Genomic DNA, 12,500 nt, shown 5'->3' with positions numbered 1-12,500 from the left:
TTGGCCTTGAAAAATTCCACATTTCATCACTCCCCTCAACCCTCTCTCTTCAGCCTGCATTCTTCTAGTAGTTTGCGCATGCAAGTATCTTTTCTCCTGGTTTGGGTGATGACCTTAATTGATAATCTCCCTGTTTCTCTTTTCTATATTCCTTTCGATGAGTCTGTCTCTCTACCCCTCATTTTCTATTTGTTTCTCTGACTGTCTCTGTCTGTGTCTCTGTCTCTGTCTCTGTCTCTGCCTCTCTCTCTCTCTCTCTCTCTCTCTCTCTCTCTCTCTCTCTCTCTCTCCAGTTGAAGAGCCAGACTGATTGTGTGTGCGCGCTGCGCTCTGAGCTGGAGCTCCTGAAGCAGACCCATGGCGTGGACGAGGATCGCTGGAGCCAGAGGTGCTCCCTTCTCCAGGCCCAGCTGGAGGAGACGCGTGGCCAGCTGGAGGAGGCCCGAGCCCAGGCCGCGCAGCACCACCGCACCCTTAAGAAGCTCCAGGGCCGCGCTTCCCACGCCCAGACACAGCTCCAGCAGGCCCTCGACAAGGTAATCATTACTCAATGAGGAAAAAATATGTTGAGAAAGCAAAAAATACTTTTCTCATGTCAGCAAGACATCTTTGGTAAGTGTATGTGAATACAAATTAGACCGTCTCGATTTCCAGGCCAAGAAAATGGAGAGAAATGAACTTGCTGAAATTGTATGTTACTTAAGTCTTTGAGTTGACACAGTCGCAACATATGACTAGCAACATCAGTAGTTTGCTTAGAATAGATTTTGGTGATCCGAAATTTACATGTGATGCCTTCATTCCAGTTTTTAGATTGCACACATAATCTTTTAGGGACATGTCAAAGTAATATTTGATGAAGTTTCCTATCTGGCCCTGTGTCAAGCTGTGAAACAGTTTAACTGGAATTACAATAGCATGTTGTATTTTTGGTCAGTGAATGGGTTGGAAGCAGAAATTACTGTTAATTGGTGATGTAAAGGGGCTTAGTCCTGGAGCCTCTTGGAGAAATGCATTATTTTTAGGGCATCATTCGGTGCTCGTTTGGTGAACTGAAGTCGAACATGGGTGGGCGCACACAGGTTTGAAACCCAGCGCATTGTGTTGCACCCTACAGTAATTGGGCTACTGGGGACACTTAAGTGCTTAATTGATTTTCAAAGTTTCCAAAGCCGAGTGCACTTGGCATGATACAGATTGGCCCAATCGAGACAATAGTACTCCTTTGGGACCAAGGGGACTGGATTCATTAGGTTTTTGGTGAAACACACCATGTGATACTATAAGATGCACAAAATAGCACAGCATAAAAGGGTGTCTGAATTAACAAAACACGTCACTCGAGTCACAAAGAGTTATTTTTTTTTCTCCCTTCTCTTTTTGCTTTTCGTCCTCCTGTCTTTTTTCCCTTCCATCTGCTGGGGTGATCACGAGGGTACACAAGGTCACGGAGAAAGCCAAAAGGAAGAGCACATCAAAGTCATTATGCACTCTCGCTGCCATTTCCGAATGAAAAGGACTGTTATCAAATTGACCCCAGACAGAATCGTCGGGTCAGCTTTGGTGCCCTCCCCGCAATAAAATAGTATGTCCATAGAAGTTTTCTGAAATGGGGACATTAAAACATTATAGTCATATTACCATTTTATCCTAATGGTATCCTTTCCAATTTTAGTGAGCTTTTGACCCAGAGGTTGTGACTGTGTGTGTGTGTGTGTGTGTGTGTGTGTGTGTTTGTGTGTGTGTGTGTGTGTGTGTGTGTGTGTGTGTGTGTGTGTGTGTGTGTGTGCGTGCGTGCGTGCGTGCGTGCGTGCGTGCGTGCGCGCGCGTGCGTCCGTGCGTGCGTGCTTGTGTGTCTGTGAGTGTGTACACCCTTGCACACACACTCTCTCCCTCTCTTTTTCCATTTGTCCTGGTTCTTACCCCACGGTCATAGAGGTCATGGTCTTGGTCTCGATGATGATTGCGGTATCTTCAAGTGTCTTAGAAGAATGCCCGCCAGAGAAACTGATTCCTAAGCATGATTCCCTACGTGTGGCTCCCTGATTAGAGGCCCTGTGTCTGCAGGAGCGTGGCCCATGGTGCTCTGCTTGGCAGTTTATCAGGGGGTCACAGGCAGGGTTGCCAGATGAGGCTGATGATTTCCAGTCCAAAAAATGCTCAAAACCCGCCTGGAAGTACTAAATCCTACCCAATTCTATTGATTTCTATGGCCAAATTAGTTTTTCTCCAAAATCCATTTGTACCCACAGACAGTCATCCTTAAGCAGCCCAATCGGGCGGGAAACCACCCAATCTGGCAACACTGGTCACAGGGGAGCTTCTGACCGCCACTGCTGCTTGGCACCACTCCTCAGCATCTCCCACAACACCCAAAGTCAGATTTTGCGGACAGGTTACTTGTATGCCGGGCCACGGAAATGTCTGGAAATGCCATTTGCGTTTTTTTTTTGTGCCTGGTCTCCTTGCTTAAGTCTTCAGTGTTTTTTTTTTTTCTTGTGAGGCCAGGGAAGAGCAGTGGGGCTAGGCCTGTTTTTCCACCATAGTGGTCAGCCCCTGTTTTTAGCGATGGTTTACATTCCAGAGGTTTTCGTTTTTCTTCTATTTATTATCTTCCCGTTTGAAAGGGAGGATTTAGAAATCCCCACCGTTTGCGCCGCCTTTAAGTAAGACAGAGCCGCGCTTCTTCGCTTTGCAGTTCAGAGGGTGAAGGCCTTGGCTTGGTCCTGGAGTCATCTTGTGCCCTGATGCTTTCAGGATTTCACCGCCCTTATGTATTTATATTGTAAAATCCACTTCTTTCATCAAGCAATGCGAAGTTTGAAAGGTGAAATGTCTTGTTAGATTAAAACATTATGCTCTATTTTGTTGTTCTCTGCGCCTGAAATGAATTCCATAAAAATATGATCAAAAGGCTTCCAGTGCAAATCATGAACATCAACAAAAAAATGACTCATTTCTGCACTCCAAAACATAGCAACCAACAACACAGAGACACAGAGAGCAAGTGAGCAGGCCAAGTTTGCGCTGTTCATTTTAATTCAAAACCACTGCTTCACACCAATTTGCCTGGTAACCACAGGCTCCAAGGGCTGCCTCATCACCCTGGGGCCTGGAGCCGGGGAGAGGAGCGGAGAGGAGAGGAGAGGAGAGGAGAGGAGAGGAGGGGCCTCTGCGGTTCTAAAGAAAATAGTTTCCTTCTCTGGGAATCCTTTGTAATAAACTTTTTCGGGGTTAATCACATTTTCCCATTTGCTTTCATTAAGTTCCCTCTTGGTATGTTGGTTCTTTTAAAGAGTCTCGCCCTAACCGCATTTCATAGCATTTCACGCTCAAAGGGGTTTATTCAGGAGACGTGTCATCATTCCTACCTTTTCTCTGCCTTTATCCCCATTGTGCTCCCGGTCGCTCTCAATGACCCAAATATCGGGAGACCTGCTGTGAACAGTGCCGCGTTGCTTTATTAGACCAAAAGCTAAGTTATAGTGTGTGTGTGTTTTTTACTCTGTGTGTGTGTGTGTGTGTGTGTGTGTGTGTGTGTGTGTGTGTGTGTGTGTGTGTGTGTGTGTGTGTGTGTGTGTGTGTGTGTGTGTGTGTGTGTGTGTGTGTGTGTGTGTGTGTGTGTGTGTGTGTTTGCTCGCTCAACTCTGTTTGTGTCTACGTACATGTTAAAGTTTATAGACACCACACTCATAAGACCCATTTGCACCATGTCAATCTCAGTCACCTGTGCCTACGTATGTACGTATCCCAACAGGTGAAGGACCATCAGGAGAAAGAAAGCGCCCTAGAGGCCCAACTCTCCTCTATGAGGCTGCAGTGTGAGGTCCTACAGCAGAAGGTGGAGGTCGCTAATGCCACCAGCGAGAACCAGGAGGCCATGGCGGCCATCTTGAAACAGAAGTACACGGTGGCCATGGAGAAGGTCCAGCAGCTCCAGGATCAACTGCAGACCTCAGAGGAGGAAACGTCTTACTCCAGGACGCAGGTGTGTGTGGCGTGAGTGTGTGTGTGTGTACTGTGTGTGTGTGTGTGTGTGTGTGTGTGTGTGTGTGTGTGTGTGTGTGTGTGTGTGTGTGTGTGTGTGTGTGTGTGTGTGTGTGTGTGTGTGTGTGTGTGTGTGTGTGTGTGTGTGTGTGTGTGTCTGTACTGTGTGTGTGTGTGTCTGTACTGTGTGTGTGTGTGTGTGTGTGTTTCTGTGTGTCTATGTGTCTGTGCGTATGTCTGTGTGCCTGTGTATGTTTGTGTGTGTGTTTTACTTTGTGAAGTATCTTTCTTTCTGTGGCATGGAGGTTATATGTACGTACGTACCTTTATTATGAATGGAGATGGTGTGATGTGAGCAATCCATCTCCACTACTTGTGAGTGTGGTCAGAGGGCGAGGCTTGTCCATTCACTTGACTGTCTCGAAGGCCATGTTCAATATCTTGAGTGGCCGCCATCTCGGTCCTCGATCCTAAAATATTAGGATTCAACAACTTACTGATTATTTTCTTTGCCTTCAACTGGCTTGAATGCTGACACTCCCTGGTCGACACACACACACACGCACACACACACACACACACACACACACACACACACACACACACACACACACACACACACACACACACACACACACACACACACACACACACACACACAAACACACACACACACACGAACCCGTAGAAGCTCCGTCCGCCAGCCACTTGATGTGTAAATAGAGGAGGCAAGATGCCTGGGCTTACTGAGATACCAGTGGCTGTCAATAGCATGAAAGGAGGTTATGGATTCTTCAGCTTGTGTGTTGATGGATTCATGGAATCTCATGCATGAAGGTTATTCACCCTCGCATTGGGGCTCTCGAGAGTGTTTTTATATTTTCAGATGATTTCTCTTGGCTAAGGTTATGTGACTTGTGGTGCATTCTCTTGTCTCTTATCCTTCACGCCCGTGTGTGTGTGTGTGTGTGTGTGTGTGTGTGTGTGTGTGTGTGTGTGTGTGTGTGTGTGTGTGTGTGTGTGTGTGTGTGTGTGTGTGTGTGTGTGCATGTGTGAGTCCGCACACCTGTGTGTGTGTCTGTGTGTGTGCGTGTGTGTGTTTATGAAAGGTCCTTGAAGCGCAGGCAGTCATCAGCGGCCTGAGAGAGGAGCTGAGGAGTGCTGAGGAGCGCGGCGAGGATCGGCGGCGTCAGGCCGAGAGCTCGGAGGAGGCCCTGGACCAGCTGATGGACGAGCTGCAGTCCGCCCTGACCGCCCTGGCCACCAGCAGGGAACGCCTCTCCAGCGCAGAACGCACCGTCGAGAAGCTCCACGCGGACCTGGACCACAGACAGGCACAGGTCCGTTGGGTACCTCACCTGTCTTGTCCCTGGTTAACTAACCCGGTTAAGACATCTCCTTAGAGGAATCCAAGCATGCTTACTGCATTAGCAGTTGAAATACACATCTGTCAAATATGTTTTTTTGTTTTGTTTCATTTTGTATTTTTCCGGAAAATGCTGAATCGAATTATGACTGGATGACACTAAAGCAATGTAAGCACCTAGTTTCTTTTTTTTCTTACTCCCCAAAATGTTAATTTCCAGTAATCCCATGTAATGTCTTAACGATGTCCGACTGGTAATCTCGTATGCATGTGGTGATTTATTGCCTTGTGTATGGCTGGAGTCTGTGCTGTATATGTGCACTACGCTCCTATGGCCCAAGATGAATGAAGCTGGGGCCCACCCACGTCACTTTGCTTTCGCCTCTTCGCCGGGGATATTTACCATGGCTGGCAACAAATGAATCATCTTTATTGCGGGAGAAATTTAATTTGTACGAAACTTAACTGCTGCCTACAAGGTCAGACCGGCGGAATGTAATTTTAATCAAATCAAATTTAATTTGTGCGTTATAAAAGAGTTACCGATTTGAAGAATGACTGTATTTTATACTTTATTACGTTCAGTAATGAGTTTGATTTTTCTGGGGTCTTTTTTGGAGAATTGCGTCTCTAATGCCTCAGTAAGTTCCAAAATGCATCTGCAAACGTTCATATCTTTTTATTATTTAGTATTTCTTAAAACGTCTGCATGCACCCACATCCATAGGGGGTTTCTCTCTGCCTCCACTATGCAGAAGCGTGCAAATGTTTCTAATGACATAATTGCATATACTGTCTATAAATGGCGTCTGCTGACCTTGTCTAGAGCTTGATCCCCAGCTGATGACTGCTCTCTGCCACCACCAGGGCGTTTTTAATTTGCATCTAGCCATGCATGCTGTTTTCTGAAGTACGTACGTACATTTCTGCTCCCCCCCTACAGATTGCTGACTATGAGAAAAGATGCCTACAGCTGCAGTCTGACCTCACCGCCTACCGGCTCAGTCACAGCCACCCCAATGACGACTACGAAGCCCAGGGCAGGCAACGTGATCTCTACCAGAAGGTACGTAGCTCCTAGTATACTGCCATTTCAGTGGTCGTTAGTTTCTTTTTCCGTTTCTCCCATTATTTCAGGTTTAGTATTCCTACTTTTACACACCAGTTAGATGGATTTTATATCAAGCACTTAGGGTTGGAGGATGTGAAGTAAAATGAGACAAAATATCCACTGAGTCGCATAAAGCGCTGGTGGTCTTACCGTAACTCCGTAAACCAAAGAGTGTTTCCATATCCCAGCATGCTTTGCGCTTTTACCACCGGGGCCCTTCTGAACAGGAAGTGACCCTGCTGCGGACCCAGTACGAGGAGCACGCCCAGAGGATGGTGCAGAACGACAGCCTCCTGGTGCAGCTGCACGAGGAGGCTGCGGGCCTCAGAGCGGAGCTGCGCCACAAGACCCAGGAGGGGCAGGAGCAGGAGCGGGCGGCGCGATCCCTGCAGCTGGCGCTGGCCGCCCTTCAGACGGAGCACAGGAACGCCCTCAGCAAGCACCAGCAGGAGAGCGGACAGCTGCAACAGCAGCTCTCTCTGGCCCACGGCACCAGTGGACACAGGGACCAGGTGAGGACTGGGCAATGAAATGAGCCAAGGCATACAAAAGCATCCAAACTAGGGCCCTGCCGTGGCGACCCGGGTTCGATTCCGGCCCGGGTTATTTGCCGATCCTTCCCTGTCTCTCTCTCCCCACTCATTTCCTGTCTCTCCTCCACTGTCCTGTCAGAAATAAAGGCATAAAAGCCCTTTAAAAAAGCACCCAAACTAGCCTCTAAGTCATACAAAGGCATCCAAACTGCCCTCTCAGTCATGCAAAAGCATCCAAACTAGCCAAGTCAGACTAAAGCAGCCGCAAGGTTTATCTTGTGGGAAACAGGTAAAATGCAGCACTACAGTATGCATAGAACAACTACTTTGATGACTCAAGTACTTTTCTTCATATAAGTGAATATGCTATTTGAAGATACAGTAATTTGCATCTACAACTATATGTAACTTGGAACAATAAAGTATAAATGCAAAATACATCCATTTCTCTAGTATACCACACTAACTGTTTAACGTTGCTTTTGTTCTCTTTATTTTATAGCAACATCACTTCTCATTTCCTATAATTTTTCCATAATTCATACAGCAGTCGATGCACACCCAGCCATACAGTGGGGTTTTTACTGTGAAGCATGTAAGCAAAGAGACAGCACTGCAGTCTTCTCACAGCCCTCCACTAAATAACTGCTGCAGGTCCTCCACCACAGGACTACATAATTCTAAGTAACCGCAACTTTAGTCACGTGCTGTTTTTATTACTGAGGGTGTAAAGGCAGTTAAAATTCTTACGTCTGTTGTTGGGAGCCTTTGACAATAAATGTAAATGGATTTAATTTGATTCTGCTGGAGGAGATGGCAGCAATCAGAACACTTTAGAGAACTGGACATTAAAAGCCCGCAGCCTTAGTATCGATTTCGAACTGTGTAAGAAACTTATTCAGTACCATAACTACGCAAGGTTATTTCATTCCTTTTTTTAACAAGTCAAGAAGATGCATTTTTCCCCTCAAAGTTTAGTAGACAAACATTGTGTTTGGCACTAATGGATTTTGGACACCTACCATCTGTGTAAATTTGGCTATCGACCGTTGCCAGCAGCGCTTAAGAGGGTCATCGCTTTAAATGAGTTTCAGCTGAGCCCTGTCTTTTAGAAAATGCATCTCTCGTTCTCTCGCTCTCGTTCTCTCTCTCGTTCTCTTGTTTTCTCTCTCTCTCTCTCTCTCTCTCTCTCTCTCTCTCTCTCTCTCTCTCTCTCTCTCTCTCGCTCTCTGTTTCCCACATTGTCAGACAGGAATCTCTGAATCCTTCCAAATCAATGATATCACACAAGGGAATATGCAAGCCTCTGTTTATGTCAAATTGGCAGCCTACTCCCTGCAGGCTCTGAAAAAAATGGTCTTGCATAACAGAAACTCTTGCACATTTTTATTTTTTTACTTACTTTGAGCCAATCTTCACCTGGACTATTTTTTTTCCTATCCTCCCCATTACCCTTAAGGGTGTGTGCACATGTCCGTTTGTGTGTGTGTGCGCGCGCATGTGTGCGTGTGTGTGTGTGTGCGCGCGTGCATGTGTGCCTGTGTGTGTGTGTTTGTGTGTGTGTGTTTGTGTGTGCGTGCGTGTGTGTGCGCGCACGTGAGTGTGTGTGCGTGCGTGTGCGTGTGTGTGCGTGTGTGTGCGTGCGTGCGCAAGTGTATGTGTGTACGTTTGTGTGTGTGTGTGTTTGTATGTGTGTGTGTGTGTATGTGTGTGTGTGTGTGTGTGCGTGTGGGCGTGTGGGCTTGTGTGTGCGCGTGCATGTGTGTCTGTGTGAATGTGTGTGTGCATATCTGTGTGCGTGTGTGTGCGTGTGGTGTATCATACAGCCTACCTCCTGCCATCCTCTGTGACTGGCCTTGCCATGTTGAGTGTTTGTTTTGCTGGCAGCAGGTGACAACAGACAAGGACGCCCACCATTCCTTGTAGCCCACCTGTCACCTGTCACCAGCCTCGCCTTGGCTGAGGGAATTTCAGGTTAGCTTCTCTCTCTGCAGGGTCAGGTGACTGTTAAAGAGGCCTATGTGTTAAGCACCACGCTCCTTGGCCTTTTCACAGGGTGGGATTCTCTCACCAGTGATTACCTATTAACCCCATCGTCTCATCACACACACACACACGCTCAAACACACACAGACAGACACACACACACACACACACACACACACACAGACACACACACACACACACACACACACACACACACACACACACACACACACACACACACACACACACACGCACACGCTCAAACACACATGCTCAAACACACACACAGCTTGCACACTTACACACACACACACACACGCACCTCTCATTAGACTGACAGAAACAAATTAGCTCGGGATTAATGCCTAAGAAAAGCATGCCAGCCAGACGCCAATTGACTCCAATTAAGACCTGAAGGGGGCACTAAATATTCAAATTATCGGGAGGCGTGCGGGCGCATGATGAAGCGCAGACGAGCCCAGAGTGGCACCGTGCCAAGCGAAGGGAGGCCGACCAATCACAGGCAAGTCACCAGCAGGCACCACCGTAAACGGCTGGGAATCTGACACATTCTGTGTGTGTGTGTGTGTGTGTGTGTGTGTGTGTGTGTGTGTGTGTGTGTGTGTGTGTGTGTGTGTGTGTGTGTGTGTGTGTGTGTGTGTGTGTGTGTGTGTGTGGTGACCCCCGCGCCTTGCGCGATTGCGTGCAACATTTGTTTTACAAGATGAGGGGGGGTGACGGGTGTGTCTTCGTTAATGGGGCCACCTTGCTTGTCAGGTCATCATAGCTCATTGGCATTTATTAAAGGATGTTTTAATAATGTGGAATGCATTAAGACACCCTTTTAAAAGGCCTGCCCTGCACTGTACTGCCCTATACATTATACATGCTTGTTGCTAATGGAAGAAGTTAAACAACACGCTAAGCTCATCACCAATGGAGAGTAATAATGATGTTGATGCCAAAGACTACTTGGTAGCACTAGTGTCGGAGATGTTGTAGGTACTGGGATGAGGTATGTTGAACATGATAATTACAGTCATTTGGGATGTAGCGTGTTCACAGAGACGTGTGCACTGTATATGCACTGTATAATATATCATTTACTGTAACTATCACACAGTGTACTGTATCGTACAAAGTCCAACTTCCTGTTACACAGCATCTTAGTCCCTCATGGACTAAATTATATTTAGTTTCACAAATCATACTGAAAGAACATTGCATTTTTTTCTTCAGTGGAAATGTTGAGGAAATTGCTGAGAGAAAATTGCTGTTTGGAAATTGTAGGAAATCCTTGAATTAGCAGAAGTATGTAAATATTCAACATTGAGCCCAGTCGGGATACGCATCACTCCTTGGTGTGTCCTCACAGTGTTTTTTTGTATAATCAACTGTGTGGATTTCCATTTAATTGTCTTCATGGATTGCTATCTAACTTGATTTCACAGATTTTCATCGTGGCCATGTTGTTTCAAGAGCCTTGCCGTCCAGCTTCCCCAAAACTAGAGAAGACTTGAAGTCCAGTATTTTCTTTTGGCCATCTGGTTTCGCTTTTGGTTTTGTTAACTCTTAAAGCGCTTAGTAAAGGAAATTTACAGGCTGGGTGCATATGTGCAGAGATGAAAAAAAGGGTATTAGAGTCCTTGGCTGTCAATTACTGTCGGCAACTTTAAAGGCTTCATTAGAGGCACAATGAAACAAAGACAGTGGTTAGTGCATGATGAATGACCGAGGCAATCGACTATGAAATATCTAAAATCAATTCAACCATCATATACTGTCATTATGAAGTTTTTTTTTATTATTCACACCAATATTTTGTTGTAAGTCACCCATTTGTTCATTAGTTTCAGCACTCGACAGGTCTCTTAACTACCATTACCAAAAAGTGGTTTTCCAATCAACTTTTTTATTGCACATTTTGACCATTCCAACAGGAAGTCGTAAAAGTTATGCTAGCTAATCTTGTAAATTCCCCCTTACAATTGGAGACATACAGATACATACCCCAATATTGCTCATGTGCATAGCGGATGTGAAAGAAGTGAATAGAAACCCAAATACTGTTGTTCCTCAATACGCTGCCTGCTCTATTTATGTTCATTCAGTTATAGATATCTGTGACCAAAACTACAATTGTCCTTCATTCCTGTCATTATATCCCCGAAACGCGGAGCGTCGGGGATGTAATGGTTTTGCGTGCGCCGCCGCCGCGTCCGCCGCCGCCGCGTAAGGTCTTTCGTGTTAACGCGATAACTTTTGAACGGATGTTTGGATTTGTCCCAGATTTTTTGGGTGAATGCTCTGGGGCAGGTTCATGAACTGATTCGAGTTTGGAGGTCAACACTTTCAAGATGGCTGAATTCAAGATGGCCGAATTTTTGTTTGGCCCATAACTTCTGACTGGGTGGATGGATTTCTCCCAGATTTGGTGTGTTAATGCTCTAGGGTGGGTTCATGAACTTATTCGAGTTTGGAGACCAACACTTTCAAGATGGCTGAATTCAAGATGGCCGAATTTTTGTTTGGCTCATAACTTCTGACCAGTCGGATGGATTTCTCCCAGATTTGGTGTGTTAATGCTCTAGGGTAGGTTCATGAACTTATTCGAGTTTGGAGGCCAACACTTTCAAGATGGCTGAATTCAAGATGGCCGAATTTTTGTTTGGCTTATAACTTCTGACCAGTCGGATGGATTTGTCCCAGATTTGGTGTGTTAATGCTCTAGGGTAGGTTCATGAACTGATTTGAGTTTGGAGGTCAACAGTTTCAAAACGGCGGAATTTTTATTTGGCCCATAACTTCTGACTGGGTGGATTGATTTGCCCGGTACTACCTTATTTTAACAGTTCACCATTTCAGTGAATCTACCATATTAGGTACAGTGTAACAATATTTAATACCATGTAATACTAGTGTAATACCAGTGTAACAATATGCAATACCAGGTACAGTGTAATAACCAGTGTACAATATTTAATACCATGTAATACTAGTGTAATACCAGTGTAATACCAGTGTAACAATATGCAATACCATGTAATACCACTTACACAAAAATACATGATGTAGTACAAAATTGGTACATGGTGTTACACTGGTATTACATGGTATTAAATATTGTTACAATGGTTATTACACTGTACCTAATGTGGTATATACACTGTAATAGTGAACCATTAAAACAGTGTTACCATTTGCCCCATTTTTTGCTTCATTTTCACAATAGTCATTTGGTTTTAAGCCTATGCACGTCATTGATCTATGTATAGATATTAAATATATTTCTTTAATATTTTGTATTTATCATATACGTTTATGAAAAGGTGGACGGGAGTGGTAGGAAGCGTTGCGTTTCGGGGATATACCTTAAGCAGGCGAAGGCGACTGCACATGCAGTCTAGTTTTTAGTACCATGTTGTATTGAATGAGCCAATGATGCCGATGCATTATGTACACTTGTGACAGACACTGTAACACTGCCCTATACGGTTCTCTTCAAAAGGAATATATT

At 45.4% G+C, this 12,500-nt stretch overlaps 1 protein-coding gene across 1 annotated transcript in view; it reads left to right on the top strand.

Annotated features, from left to right (window-relative positions):
• Positions 1 to 12,500, top strand: part of LOC134455290 (trichohyalin-like) — a 201,079-nt gene that overhangs the window by 89,073 nt on the left and 99,506 nt on the right. The window contains exons 16-20 of the mRNA XM_063206311.1: positions 294 to 536; positions 3,758 to 3,988; positions 5,097 to 5,327; positions 6,297 to 6,419; positions 6,692 to 6,976. Of these exons, the coding sequence (XP_063062381.1) occupies positions 294 to 536; positions 3,758 to 3,988; positions 5,097 to 5,327; positions 6,297 to 6,419; positions 6,692 to 6,976 (1,113 nt within the window). The remainder of the gene's footprint in view (positions 1 to 293; positions 537 to 3,757; positions 3,989 to 5,096; positions 5,328 to 6,296; positions 6,420 to 6,691; positions 6,977 to 12,500) is intronic.

The sequence above is a fragment of the Engraulis encrasicolus genome, chromosome 9, assembly GCF_034702125.1.
Source record: "Engraulis encrasicolus isolate BLACKSEA-1 chromosome 9, IST_EnEncr_1.0, whole genome shotgun sequence".
In the NCBI taxonomy this organism is placed as follows: domain Eukaryota; kingdom Metazoa; phylum Chordata; class Actinopteri; order Clupeiformes; family Engraulidae; genus Engraulis; species Engraulis encrasicolus.
Note: the sequence above shows the minus strand (reverse complement) of the source record. Positions and strands in the feature narration are given on the sequence as shown.